The 14966-nt window shown below is 45.7% G+C and overlaps 1 protein-coding gene across 1 annotated transcript; it reads left to right on the top strand.

Annotated features, from left to right (window-relative positions):
* The first annotated feature begins 3088 nt into the window (after positions 1–3088).
* SAP30L (SAP30 like) lies at positions 3089–14562 on the top strand. The gene is made up of 4 exons (XM_066559990.1): positions 3089–3486; positions 5253–5375; positions 6999–7097; positions 8997–14562. Exons 1-4 carry the CDS (start codon positions 3301–3303, stop codon positions 9123–9125), a joined length of 537 nt encoding a protein of 178 aa, XP_066416087.1. The 5' UTR covers positions 3089–3300; the 3' UTR covers positions 9126–14562.
* Positions 14563–14966: the final 404 nt, after the last annotated feature.

Raw genomic sequence — 14966 nt, 5'->3', positions numbered from 1 at the left:
GGCGGGCTTTAACAGCTCATGGCCTTGTTTGTGTTCTGATCTCCACTAGAGAAGTGTATCAGCATTGCTCATGTTCCCACTGGGACCTTCAGTGCTTCCTACTGTCACCACTTCATTTCTTCAGTGGCCTTCTCAATGCTCCTTTTTACTCAGCTCCACTGGGGGAAAAATGGATGGGAGACAAACAATGAAATGTGTGAAAATGCGTGTGTGGGTAAAGGAGCCTTTCTGGGGGGACCAGCAAGGCACAATCCCCAGGGGAGACTGTGCTGTGATTCTTGGCCACGGGAACATTGCCCAGGGTAAGGATGTGCCAAAAGCTGTGACAGTTTAAGCATTTTAGCAGGTTCAATATGTGCAACCCTAGAAAAGTGCTGAGGAGAGTGGGAGTCTGGGGGAAGGTGCCAGAGCAGTGTTTTCATTGGCCTCCCCAAGGTACTGTGGAAGGAAATGGTCTGATTTCTGATGATGAAAAGTTTAAAAAACCCTTCTTCCCAGGACATCTCAAGCAGCACAGACCACTGGGAGAGAAGTATTTCTGTCCTGAGCCCCCTGAATGGCTCCATTAAAATATTAAGTTCCAGATGACAGCTACACTGACTTTTCTTTAGAGGGTAGTGCTGCTCCAGGTGAGATTTACAGGCCTGCACAGGCTTCTCAAATTTGATTAGAGGCTGACTGGGATGGCCAGGCTATTACTGCTTCAGAGGTACTAAAGCTGCCTGGGTACTGATGGGTTTATGAAACATTGTTTCTCACTTCATTGCAGCTCCCACAAAGAATTATTGGATCAGGTTAGTGATAGATACCTAATAAAGAATGTCTCGATGAGGCAGTTTATTTTGCAGAAAGCTTGTTCCAGACTAGCAGACTGTGAAATCTGGAGGTTCCCACGAGGATAAATATGCTGAAATAAACTGCAATTATAAAAACACCTCCATGCTTTTTTTTTTATTTGAAAGACTGGAAAAAGTGTCATCGTGTTAGCCTGAGCAGGAGGTAATTAGCATCGAATTAGCAAACAGACAATGACAAAAGCTGGGTTTTTCCCTCTAGTGAGCATTGCAAAAGGACTTAAAACCTTTTTATCTGCAGGGATGATAGGTTGCAGCTCAAGATGAAATACAATCTGATGGTCAGTACCAGCCTGTTCTGATACTTATGGTGCCTGTTTCTTCCCAAAATATAGTCAGGGAGCACCTGCACAATCTCTTCCTCAAGGGGACAGGAAGAAGTTCTGCTTGTTCCCCTTTATCTCCTTGCTTGCAGTTATTATCATCTATCCCTACAGTCTGTGGGTTTGGCTTCCTGAGTGTCAAGATAATCCTTCTGCGAGATTTCCTCAGCCAGCCATTTGATTTTTATTGGTAATGTGAAGATAAAGCCAGAAAGCTTGTTATCAGCAGCTCTGAGATCTCTGTCAGCCTCTTGGTGTTTTCCCTTTCCCCCAAACAAGGGAATATCTGTATGGCTTTGCCAGGAGGCTACTACTTCAGGCAGGCAGATTCCAATCAGTTTGGTCTGGGGCTTTTATAAGCCGTAGTGTTTTACTGTTTTAGATCTCTTTGCTCTTTGCTAACTGCTTGTTTGCTCTGTGGGTAAAGCCATTTGTTTCCAGCAGCTTCCCGTGAGAACGGCCGGCTCCGAGGGAGCGTGTCCCCGGGAGGGTGCACTGTGGTTCTCTGTGGTCACATGCACAAACAGAAATTACTAATTGCCTGAGGGCACCCGCAGTAAAAGCCAAGACAAGAGGCGGGACTGTTGAGGAGTATGAAGTCTCTGCCCTCCAGATCTATTCTGAGGCTTGTTTGGTATTCTAAGGAGTGCTTGGAAAATACAGATTATGGCTTTTCTCAGTTGTCTGGTGCAGAGCATGCAGAACTGCTTGCCAGCGTTGCTGTGTGGAGCAGCCTGAGCTGATGACCAAGGGCTTTAAAGAGTCTCTTTCTTGCGAAGGTGTTTGGTGTGATTCAGCACAGTTCACCCAGTGCTCGCTCACATTGTTCCATGGGCAGGATTTCAGGCTTTGAAGTCATTTTAGTCGATAGAACCTTTCTTCTGTCTGAGCAGAAAGTCCTTTCTTCAGGAAGATGAAATCCTTTTCCTTTTAGAGCTGCTCAGGAGCTCTACAACAGCATTTGCTGTCTGGTATTACAGAAGTCACAGCATTTCCAGAAGTTACAGCTTCTCTTCACAAATCAGCAGGAATTTCATTCTTTCCCTGCCCCCCCAACTTTGCCTCCTCCTTTTTTGTCCCCTTTTTTATTTTGGGGGAGATTTGGGGGTTGGGGTGCGTTTTTTTGTTGTTTTTTAGGATTCTTTTTGGTTTGGTGGGGTTTGGTTTTTTTTTTTCCTGAAGGTGAAAAATGCGAAGTTTAAAGTCACATTGCTTTGAGAAACACTTCTCCAGGTCCCATCTTTTCACTATCCCTGCCTTGTCACCAGGAAAAAAAAAGAATAAGAAAAGAATAAATAAATACTGTATTTCTTATAACGTAAAAAATTATAGTTCAGCCAGGAACTCCAGCCTAGGCGATGACCCAAGAACAGACATTTGTGGCTATGCCGACCCGAGTTTTGTACGAGGGCCGGGTGGGAGCCGCAGCTCCAGGCCTGTTAAAGGTCCGGGTCTGTCACAGGAGCGGTGCCGGTGCCACCGCGGGCGGCTGCAGGACCCCGCGGTCCCGCGGCTGCATGCGGGCGTCCCGTGCGCGTCTCGGCAGCAGGGGAAGCTCCAGGCCGGCGGGGCCGGAACGCCTCTCGCCTCCTCCGGGCGGAACCAGCCCGGCACCTGCCGAGCAGCGCGGGGAGCGGCCGGCTCCCCTCAGCGCCGGGCGGCCGGGCCGGCCGGCCGAGCCGCCGCTCCCTCCGCGCGCCCCTCACGGCGACCTTCCGGCTGCGGGGGCCGGGCCGTGGCGGCGGACGGACAGCTCCTGCAGCCAATCGGCGGTCGGAGCGGCGCGGGGCGCCCCGCCCCTCCAGTCGTGCAGACCAATCAGAGCCGCGTTTGCGGGCCGGGGGCGGGACTTCCGCGGCCGGGGAGGCGGTTTTGTGTGTGCGAGCGCTGCGCGGTCCCGGCTCCCCGCGGGCGGCGGCGCTTGGGGGGCCCGGCCCGGCCCGACCCCGCGGGCAGCGTTGAACGGCGGCGGTGGAGGGGGGGTCCCCTCCCCTGCCGTAGTGGGGGGCCCCCGCGGAGGCGGCGGGGTCCCCCCGAGGGCGAGGTAGTGACGGCGGCTCGTCCCCCGGTTGGTCCCCCGGTTGTCGGCTCCCCGCGCGGGGTGAGGGGCGGGCAGGTGGGCGATGAATGGGTTCAGCACCGAGGAGGACAGCCGGGATGGGCCGCCCGCCGCCCCCTTTTACGGCCAGAGCTGCTGCCTCATCGACGACGGGGACCGCTGCGTGCGCCCCGCCGGCAACGCGTCCTTCAGCAAGAGGATCCAGAAGAGCATCTCGCAGAAGAAGCTGAAGCTGGACATCGACAAAAGTGTGAGTGCGGCCTCGGCCGGGGCTGCCGGGCGCTGCCGAGCCCTCCGGAGGGGCGGCTGGGCCGGCCCCAGCCGCCACCGCACTGCGGTGCCTCCGGGGAGATGCGGATCCGCCCGGCGAGTTGAGCTCCCGGGCGGCCGGGGGGGTTCGCGCTGGGGCTGCGGGGCTGTGCGGGGCACACCCGGTGCCTCCGGAGCGCGTCTGCCCGTCCGCAGCGCTACAGCGCTCGGGAAAGGGAAGGACGTGCCTGGGTGGACCCGGCTGTTCCCCGGGTGCAGAGCCGGCTTTTCCCTGTGGCTCTGCCCGCCTGCTGAAGCTCAACGTAGCTAAAGCACTAAACGCAGTGTTTGGGAGGCGGCTGGTGTGCGAGGAAGCAAAGGAGAGAGCTGTCAGTGTTCGGAGGCAAGAGTGCTGTTCCCATTGCGGGCTCGGGTTGGAGAGGCTGCTGCTGTCAGGTGAAAACAGCGCTGTGCTTGCTGCTTCAGTCAGGCGGCACTGACGTTACTTCTTTAATTGGTAAGAATTGGTGTTGTGGTGAAGCAGGTTAAAGACCGAGCTGGCGGTGAGATGCGCTGCTTCTTTAGCTGGGTTTATTCGCACACAGAACAGCCCGGTTTGCTGCCTAATGACATTGACAGCTGTCAGCTCGAGATACAAACGGGATATTTGCCCAGCAGAGAAATAGGCAGAGCAGAGCAGAGCAGATCACAGGAGGAATTTCTCAGAAGTGACTTCGTTAACGGAGTTCAGCTCTGTATGCTTTTTTTTCGTCTGATCTGTAAAGATCAAAACCGCTGAAAACAAAGCAAAAGCAAAAAAAAAAAAAGGTGAAGTTTTGAGTCAGTCTGTTTGGCAGCTCCCCCAGTTGATTGGGTCCCTTCTGCACAGCCGAAATGCATCGTGTCACGGGAAAAGTGACTCAGTTTGAAACATATTCTTAAAAAAATAGAGCATTTCTCCCAGTTGTAGTTCTCAGCAGATTTGTCTAGTGGCGTAGTAATTTCTTGCATTTTAGAAATGAGTCTTTGTTGACAGATGCCAGGCTTTAGAAACAAAAAGGGGAAATGAGACTAATGCAGTCAGAACAAAGGGAAAGTGTAAAGCAGGCTGCATGGAGTGAATTTGGATGTAGAGTGCCTGTGTTATCTGAAGATATTTTGCCTGTATTATAGGTACCAAATAATTTGGATCATTTGAAGTCCTTTGTTTTGCTAACTCTAGTGACATTATATTTGGTAAAAGGGAGATTCCATTGCTGAACAAGCAATAAGAAGGAGGCTATTCTGCATTTGATCTGTTTTAATTGAGGTGATCAGCCCAAGTTTTATTTGTCAAGGTTTTGAAACACTTGCCTTAATAATCTTCTGTACTATTCAAGCCAGAAAATTCACAAGAATGCAATAGAATACATTTTTGGTAGCTACCTGCTAGTAAGTCCTGAAATAAATGCACTTTCTCCAGACAAGCACCCATTTTTTTTTCTGACATATGATGCAGCCATAAAAAAGAAATTTATTATCTCCAGAGGTTCAATTCAGCTGGAGCTTGAGTTCTTTGTTTTCTTTGCCTTTAGTCTTTGTAAGGTGAGTTATCTCTGAATAAAGAGTGTGATATCAGGGCTGGGATTTAAGATTAGAAATTCCTTGATGTCAGTCGGTCGCGCCAGTCTTGAGGGATGCACCTGACACTGCTGTTGAAGTGGCTGCTGTTGGATGCTGTTTCACAGTATCTTTTTTGATTGCTTTTTCACCACTTCTGGTTCTCAGGTGAGACATCTGTACATTTGTGATTTCCACAAGAACTTCATTCAGAGTGTTCGGAACAAGAGGAAGAGGAAGACGAGCGATGATGGAGGTGACTCTCCTGAGCACGACACGGATGTCCCGGAGGTTCGTGGGCTGCTTTACCCCTTCTTAGCATCTTGAAGTTTCACTTGGATGTTCTCATCTTTCAGAAAATGTTTATATTTTAAATTGCAAGGCCATTGAAGCTGCCGTGGAGTTAATTTCACTTTCAAGGAAGAATTTTTTCTAACGTGTAGTGTCCTAATTTTCTTCATTCCCCTATGAGTTCTTTGCCCATGTAAAGTTTTCTATAAAAAGAGCTGTGATAAGGTAACTTCATGTACATACAGTTAAAACTGTATTTTAATCTATTTTTCTTAAGGCTAAAAATAAGTTATTTTTGGTGGTGTCTGATGCCCTAACATAATTCCTTGTTACTGTGTATGCATCATTTTGCAAACACACTACAGAATTCAATAGGTCACTCTCTTTGATTGGGTATTTGATACCCAGAGATATTGAGCTGCTCCAGATATTTGCATATATGGTATTTTTTAGCACTATTTTAATCTACCTTTAAATAGTTTGTGACACATTTTTATTTTCAGGAGATAGGCCTGGGGGAAGTTTTCTGTGATAGAGAACTCTAGAATAATCCTTTCTCTGTGCCACTGCGTGCTGCACTTCCTTCAGTGATGTGTCTGGTACTGTTGACATGGCAAAAGTTGTGCAGAGGTGATGTTCAGAGAAGCAGAGCCCTCTGCTGGAAATGCCAACCCTTTTGGCAAAAAGCTGTTTATTTCTGAAAGAAAAAAAAAAAAAAAAGCCACCAAGAGTCATTTTGCCAGGAAAGCTGTGTCTTGGTGCAAAGCTGGTGCACACACCTCTTGTGTGGAGGTGTTGAAAGAGTAGCAAGTTTTTGGTATGGAGTTGTTTTTAAGATAACCTGACCTTTTTTTATCACTGCTCATGTTTCCATTCTACAAGCTTCTCCATCAAAACTTTCCTGTTCAAGCTTTGCAGTAGTTGCCAGGGTGATTGCTGAAGACCCAGTTGGCATCTAAAAATGTTGGTGCTGTAGAGCACACAGAGTATTTGGTGACTGAAGCCTGATGGATGCACGTCACCCAGCTGAACTGGGAACTCTGCACCATGTTAGTTTTAATGTCATTTCCCTCTCAGTTTTCAGCAGAGATTCCTTTTGTCTTTGAAACTTGGCATTTCCCACATGATCTTCATCTTTTCATCTTCCTTGCTGTAACCTCGCCACCACCCCCTTTGCTTCTAAACTCTGCACTTCCTATTTAAGTATTTGAATTTCATTTCATCTCTGTACTCTGTTTTATGTCACAAGCCGTTTGTTCAGTGCCTGCTAAATTGTTATTTCATGTGTGAGCTTTTTAAACCTTGTGGGAACAAAAGGTTCCCCTTTGCTTGGAGGTTGCAGAGGTGTAATTGAGAGCAGAAATTGGCCAGCAATTCTGTTGACAGCATGTGAACCAGAACAAAAATTTCTATTTCCCTGGGGCTATTTTGGTCCTTTAGCATTAACAAATACAAAATATACTTAGGTTTGTCAGTAAGACAAACCAGTGTGGTTCTGAATGCAAGCAAGGAGAAGTCCTGTTGAGGAAGAAGTAGTTATTTTTAGATATTTTTAGATAAAATAACTACTCACAGAAGCTAAAGGCAGTGCTCATGCCTTCTTCTTCTCTTTATCACTTCCAGGTTGACTTGTTCCAGCTCCAAGTGAACACCCTGCGACGTTACAAGAGACATTATAAGTTGCAGACTAGGCCTGGACTCAACAAGGCTCAGCTTGCAGAAGTAAGTGAAGACAGCAGTGGTGTTATCTCTGTTACAAGAAAACTTTTTATCTCCTCTGTTCAAGGGCAGATTTTGTGGGCATTCACACCTGTGGGACTCACTGGTATGGACCAGGTGCCCACTGGAAGGTTTCAGGGAGTGATGCCAACAGAAAGCTGCCTGCTTGCTTTCACCTGGGACAGGCTTGGAAGGCACAGACAGTGGCTGTTCAAAGCCTGTTTCAGTAACATGCTTGTCTCTGCTTCCTTTCCCACCTTTTTCATAGTCCCAGTTGGTGCCCTTTAGGGAACAGAAACAGGATCCAGTTTTTGGGTGTTATCTGGGGATGGCTGCTCAGCTGAAACTCAGATTTAACCCACTCATCGTCTCCCTAAGTGCTCCTGTTAGTTTTTCTTTCCTCACAGGCACTTGAACTTGTTGGAATTGCTTATTATTAAAGGCAGCATCACTGTCCATGGATCCAGAGTCTTCATTTCCCTCCCTTGTCCTGACAATTCTGTGTTATGAAAGGCTTTTTTCTTAAGGGCCTCTGCTGCTTTCTCACCATATGGGCTATTTGTTCAGAAAGAACTCTCTGTATCTCTCTGGTATTTGGGCAAGTTGTGCTTGCTGTGATTCTGCTCTGCTCTCTTTCCTGAGTTGATCTGAAGCCATGCTGTGGAAAAAATCTTCTCTAAACTTGAAAAAACTGCAGTAGTTACTGATTAGTACTGAGGTTGATTTTGTAAGTTGTGGCTTTCACAACTGTCTGCCTAAAACTGTCTGGTTTGCTTTTACTTTTGATTTAAAGAACAAAAACCTGACAGACCAAAAAAGTCAGCAAGACATTGTCTTTCTTTCAAAGTCATCCAGGGAGTGAATATATAGAATATAGAGAATGTGCAGTGTAGGGCATGTAGGAGTAAGTTGAACAAAGTAGGGTGGCGTTGTTCCTCATTAGCAGTCCTGATTTGTCATATTTTAACTAACCAATTCATGTCTGTCAGCTGCCTCCTGCCATGAAGGACTGCCTGCTTAAGGAATTTACCATGAATGTACCCAAGAGGAAAGAAAAGCTCAATTACTGTGCAGGCAGAAAATAAAGGGAACCTAACTTAAAGCTGTCACACAGTTCCCAGATTTCCTGTGAAGCCTGAGCAGCTTTGACTCTCTGCTGGATCCTCATCCAGCTCCCATGCTTGAATCACTGCTGCCTGAGGCTCTTTCACTCCTCATGCTGTCCCACTGTAAGGGAAACTCAAGCTTCCATAAATCTCCTAGGAGTGACTTATTGCTCAACCTGCATCAGAATCCTGTTCTAGAGCTGTGTTGGGTACCAAAAAAAGTTTCTTCTATGTGAGGAGCAGATCTTGTCCAGCTCCAACATGTTTTCTACTACTGTCAGAGAGGGGTAGCCCTAACCAAACCCTAACCCTCCCATTGCACATTCCCTGATGTTCCTTTCAGTGAAAACCTAAGAATGCAGAGGAAATGTTTTTGGCTAAAACTTTGCTCCACCTGGTTCACACAGCAAGGTGCTGCAGCATTTCTGACACTCTCCTTCAGAACACAGAGGTGCAGGGAAAACTCCCTCGCCAAATAATCTCAGCACAAAATGTTGCTGAGGAGAAGCTGTGCTGCTTTGGCAGGAGGACATTCTGGCTTCCAAATTCCTCTTGTAGGTTGGCTGCAAATCCTGCTGACATAGCAAGGCTATGCTGTGTTCATACACACATTCCAGCTGTAAAGAGAGAGGGAGGTAAATGAGGACTGACAGTTGGAATTGGTGCATGTTTCACTCAAAGGATAATGCGCTCAGTGGCCATAAAATCGTTTTTGGAAAGTGAAGAGAAACCCTGTTCTGAGTATTTCTAGTTTTTAATTCCAGCATTTCTGTCCCTTTACCTGTTGTCCTTCTAGACTGTCAGTCGTCATTTCAGGAATATTCCAGTGAATGAGAAGGAGACACTTGCATATTTCATCTACATGGTGAAGAACAACAAGAGCAGGCTGGACCAGAAATCAGAAGGCAGCAAACAACTCGATTGAAGATGAAGAAGGCTTGGAATAAGAGAGACCTTGAAGGAACATGTGGTATTGTGCATTTTAGGTTTATAAAGACTGTTAAAATATATTGTAAATTTTTTTAAATGCAGTGTCGGGATGACAGAAAAAAATATAGACATTCTTAAGAGGAGTATTTGAAAACATGTGTCCAGCATGTTTCCGAAGACTTCTTCCCCTCATTTCAAAGTCATATTGGAATAAAGAAATGAGGATAATGGGGAAACCAAATAAATCTGTAGAACTGTGGAGTTTGTCAACTTGGTGTTTTAAACCATTTCTGGAAATCTACATCTCAGTGCAATTCAAATGCCAGATGGAATTTTTTTCACTGAATTCAGGCTGCATCACAAACCACCATGCAGTTTGTCTTGGTACAGGACTGGAAGAGCAGCAGAGATAAAATTCATGATCAAGGTGCATGGGTCAGAAGTTTGTCTGAAGCTTGCTGCTCACCTACACATGCTCTGTCTTGCCTTGAGTCAGTGCTTCAAGTCCCAAACTTCTACAAATGCTCCAGCTCACCAGATCTACTCCAGTGAACGCTACTTGACCATTCTGAAATTGATGGGGGTTTTTTTGCCATTTTTTTTTCCTTCTGACCCCATCCGACACAGATGCCAACCAACTCTCTGCAGTCTCTTTTCTAATTTCTTTTAAGAACTCACTAATTAAATTTTCTGTAAGCATTTAAAAATTTCTGCATTTCTCTGAATGTGGTATTAAGGCAAACACAACCTATTTGCTATGTCTGATCATGTTGGTAGAAGTGCTTATTTAATTGATTTATGCATATTTCAGTGATGGTAGGTAAAACAATGGCTTGAGACATCGGTCTCTTAATTTCTGTGTCAGATCAGTATTGGTCACAAGTGATGTGCATTTTATACTGAAGCTTTAGCAGGTGGCACAAAACTGCTGTGTGCATTCAGGGGCTCTGTTTAGTATAAAGCAGATTTATGGGTGAGGCACCATAACCAGGGCAGTGATCTGACTGGAGCATTTCATGATTCATTTCATTTCCCTTTGCAATGGGCAAGAAGCATCAAAGCATTTGCCTTTCATGAACATTACATGTGCTTTCATGAGAGCTGTGTGAGTGAGGGTGGTACACTGGTGCTCCCTGGCAGGGCACTGTAGGAGGAGATCACCCTGATTTTATTTAAAGCCGAGGTGCCCTTACAGATAATACAATGATTATTTTGGCAAAAGGAGCTTTTAAAAGTGTTGGTCATGACTGACTGTTCTCCAGTGACCTCAAATTCTCTTCAGGGGATCTCATGATTTAAAGCACTGCTCTGTTTCTTTGCTGTCCTGACCAGTGTCTCCATTCTGGTACAAGATGCCAAGACTCCACATAGAGAGGATATTCTTAACAAGCCTTAAGCAACGAAATGAACAGTAGAAAACTTCAGCTAGCATTTTGTAAATGGCAGGTTTTATTATTTCAAAACTGGATGAAGCTTTGTTTAAGAGCTGAACACACTGGTCATGGTCCCAGCTTAGTACTGCATTGTGTTTTGTAAGGCATGAAGGGTTCACTTAGTGAAGCTCTTGTTAAAGCTCTCCCAGGGTCTCTTTAAAATTGAAGTCGCAGTTTAAAGCAAGTTGTTCACATCACTCTGAATTGTTTGCTAATACTCCAAAAACATGTTCAACAAACTTCAACATGTCTTAAGTCCTGTGTCATAGGCAGAAATACTCTGTTATGGTACATGTCCCATTTGTGACATCTGGGGAGTGTGATTATTTCAGCATTTCCTTGTTCAATTCTGTATGGATTTTTAGAACATCATACAAGAGAGAGGTTCAAGGAATGAGGAGAGAATGTCTTGTGTCAGTATTTCATGAATGTTTAAAAATTTCCTATTTGTGCTGATCCTTTCCTTATTGAAAGGGTGGAGTAGTTCCCACATCAGTCAACACGATCTGGCTTGTCTCATTCAGGACAGATGGTTAGAAGGGTACATTCTCTGAGTGCATGTTAACCTTCAAAGTGCTCATGTAATCAGAGGATGCTACCAAGGGAAAAGGAGTTTCTGAGTTGAGAGGGTTATGCCTCATAGTGATTCTTCCCTCCACTGGTCACTGGTGAGGCCACACCTCGAGTGCTGTGTTCAGTTCTGGTCTCCTCAATTCAGGAAGGACATTGAGGTGCTGGAGCAGGTCCAGAGAAGGGAAACAAAGCTGGTGAAGGATCTGGAGCACAGGTCCTGTGAGGAATAGCTGAGGGAGAGGAGGTTCAGGGGGCACCTTCTCATTCCCTACAACTCCCTGACAGGAGGGTGGAGCCAGGTGGGGGTTGGCCTCTTCTCCCAGGCAGCCAGGGACAGGACAAGGGGAAATTGCCTCAAGCTGCACCAGGATAGCTGAGGTTGGACATTTGGAGGAATTTCTTCACAGAAAGGGTGATTAAATGTGGGAATGGGCTTCCCAGGGAGGTGGTGGAGTCACTGTCCCTGGAGGTGTTTAAGGAAAGACTGGCACTTGGTGCCATGGTCTAATGGACACGGTGGTGTTTGGTCATAGGTTGGACTCGATGATCTCAGAGGTCTTTTCCAACCTAATTGATTCTGTGATTCTGTGATTCTAGACCAAAACTGTAAAAATGTAGTTTGTTTGGGATTTACTTTTCTTTTTGTGGTTGTATTTTATTTTGTTTTATTTTTAAGAGTAAATAAATCTGTTGGGGTGTTTTAGTAGCCAGCAGCAAAATGATTCTTTTCAAGGAAATATGGTGGCAGGTTCCATCTGTTCAGGTGTATTCACTGGAATGCTTTTGTGCCGAGGTGGTATCCCGGAAACTTTTCTTTTCTTTTTTTCCTGAAATAGTCAATTGATGTTAAACGTGATCCTTGTTGGTTTCACTTCTAAAGCAATTCTACTTTTTTGAAAAAAAAAAAAATTCTTAGTGAAGTGTGATGATGAAGAGATGTTTACCAGCCATTAGCAGTTGTTTATAAGGTGGAAAGCTTGGAGGCAAGACACCAAAGAAACAGAAGAATCTTTGGCTGTCAGACCCCATGGCCTTATAAACCCCTTGCAAATGCCTTATTACCTTGTTCTCAACTTAGCTAGAGCAAAACACCTTGAGCAACAGAAAGCTGATGGTCTTGTTGGAAGGGTCAGCCACTTGCTGGCTCCCATGCTATGAACTGAAACCACATGTCAATTCAGTAGCAATATCCATGTTCAGGGTGCCTGTGATTCTTGAAAAGCATTTAGTGTCTAATAACCAGAAAACGCAACAATGCAATTGTCGTGTACGATACCGTGCTGTGTGTTCGACTCCTTATGCTGCATGCCAAGTAAAAACAAAAAAAAAAAGACTTTCCAACTTTTTATTTTAAATGTCAGATTAAATGTGTTTGAACCTCACACTTGTGAAGCCATGAGGTGGGACATTTTCTCAGCACTTTTAGATGGGACTTGTTGGAAAGGTGTAAGACCCAAATCGCTTTGGCTGGTATGATATTTTTTTTTTTGCATTTTGCTTTTCACAGATGGGCCTTAAATTCTGTCTAGCTTTGAACCATGGAGCACAAGCCTTGGGGGCATGGAAGATGACCAGATGTCATTTTCTATTTATAATAGTGGAAGCTTATTTCCTACAAGCCTGCATAGGTGACATTCACCCTGGGGCAGAGGAATTGTCTCTGAAGGTCTCCAGCCATTATATAGCCTAATGCAATTCCATAGCCTAGCTCAATTCTCATTGCAGTGTTCCATTAACTTAATTAGAGTTCTGAATAGATCCAAAGCCATTAGTATGCAATCCAAATAATGCAGAAACATCTCTTCTGGGGTTAATTTCATCCTGTATGCTGACCCTCTGCTCACTTCAAGGGAAGAAGAAGAAATCATTGCTGGTAGTTATTGGCTTGAGCTCAACTCAGGGGAGTTGGAAGCATGCAAAGACTCGAGTCAGTAGCAGCCTGATGGCTGAAAAGTGCAAACACATCCAAGGAGGCTCTGTTAGAATGCAGTTTCCAAAATGTCATAATCTGAAAGATTACTGTATATCAACCTGAAGTAAACAATTGCAGTAAAAAGTAATGTTTCTTTTGCCAGGCACTTTAGATGCTCAGCCTGAGAAAAGCAGAGCTTTGTACCACTTCTCTCCAGTATTCTGGTGTCCCAGTTTTCCTTAGAAATGTGGCTGTAAACCACTAGATACCCCAGGGTGCAAAAATTGACCAGAACATGTCAAGCCTAGCATTTCAAGTGAGCCAAAAGTGCAAGCTGGGTTCAGAGAAGCTTTGAACACAAGAGCTGAAATAATCTACAGTAAATGGGAGTTTTCACGTGGGTCATGATGGCACAGGGAGGATAGAGCAGGACATGGCCCACAGGGAGACTGAACAAAACACACTTCCACAGCAGCAGCAGCGTGGAGGGAGATTTGTTCTGTGTCAGCTCTTGTGATGGATGTTTTATGAGAGGGGGAGGAGGGTGAGCTGTGCACTTTACATCTTTTGGTTGAGCCAAATGTAAATACCAATGGGAGATCTTCAGCAGGAACTGCAGTTGGAGGGGAGAGGAGGGGTCTGCTGAGGGACTCTTTGTTTAAGTTTGCAGATCCCTGGACTGCCTGGAGCACTAGAGTCACTTTGTCTCTACAGTTTAGAAACGTGGGTAATACAAGGTGGCCTCCCTTCCAAAAGGAGTCCTTGTGCTGCCCAGAGGAAGGACAGAAGAGTCCCAAAGGTGAAGGAATGTTATTGATGCCTCACTCCTCGTGTCACTGATGCCCTTTAATCATGTCTAGCTTATCAAGTTAGGGAGTTCTCATTTTCCACTTTCAGAGTGTAAATGAACTGTTAGGATGTAAGATACTCCTTGCACTTTTCACAGCTATCCCTGGTCTCCTGTTTTTGACTTGCTTGTGAACACAGCTGGTTGGGATGAACTAAATGCTTGAACAAAGTGTGGGGAGAGGGGGAGGCTCCTGCTTTAAACCTGAATTTCCCTTGCAAGCTGCTCTGCAGGCCATCCTGTGCATCAGCAGGCTCCAGGAGCCTCTGGCTCACCTGAGCCTTACCAGGGCTGGCTTTACTCCTGTCCTACCCACACCTCTGCTCCACAGCTGCTGCAGGGGAGGTGGGTAGCAGGTAACTTGCAGAATGGTTTGGAGTCTTTTGGCAGGCTTACTGGGAGAGAAAACTGTGTTCCCTCTTCTGTTTCTGGCCTCCATGTGTTGTGCTGATCTTATGCCAAATGTTTTGGACACCTTGTATTTTTAACTATGTAATATAGCTGTGTATTGTTAAAGCAACTTAGTAACTTATAGCAAAAACTGTAGAACTCATTTCTCTGAGGTGTAGGAAATGTCCTGCTTCCACTGTGTATGAGACTTTAACTCTGTACTGTCTGACAAAGATAAAATTCTGAATTTCACTTTAATAAATGATCTATCTAGCAACCAGGCCCACATTCCCTTGTTTGCCTTTCTGCCCTCAGCACTGATGGTTCCAGAGCCAGGGGAGTTCTGCTTTGTGTGGATGTTTTGTGCCAGGCTTCTCAGATTCACTGCCTTTTCCCACCCACCTCTCAGGGCTGAAAACACTGCAGACATGGAGCAGAGAGTGGGACTGCTCAGTGGGAATGCCAAGCCTGCAGTACAAATCTCAGGTGATGGGATATTTTCTGACAAACCCAGGTAGGTTGCACAGGTGCAGTTCATGGAGTCTTTTGAATGCAACAAAAATACCATTTGCGAGAAATACAAATACAAAAATACAACTTGCAAGAAATATAGAGGCTGTTGAAGAGCCACGTGCCCCTGCATTTTGGGCAGTGTTTCTGTGATAGGAATTCCTCCCCTCC

This window comes from Molothrus aeneus, chromosome 15, assembly GCF_037042795.1.
Source record: "Molothrus aeneus isolate 106 chromosome 15, BPBGC_Maene_1.0, whole genome shotgun sequence".
NCBI classification, from domain to species: Eukaryota; Metazoa; Chordata; class Aves; order Passeriformes; family Icteridae; genus Molothrus; species Molothrus aeneus.
Note: the sequence above shows the minus strand (reverse complement) of the source record. Positions and strands in the feature narration are given on the sequence as shown.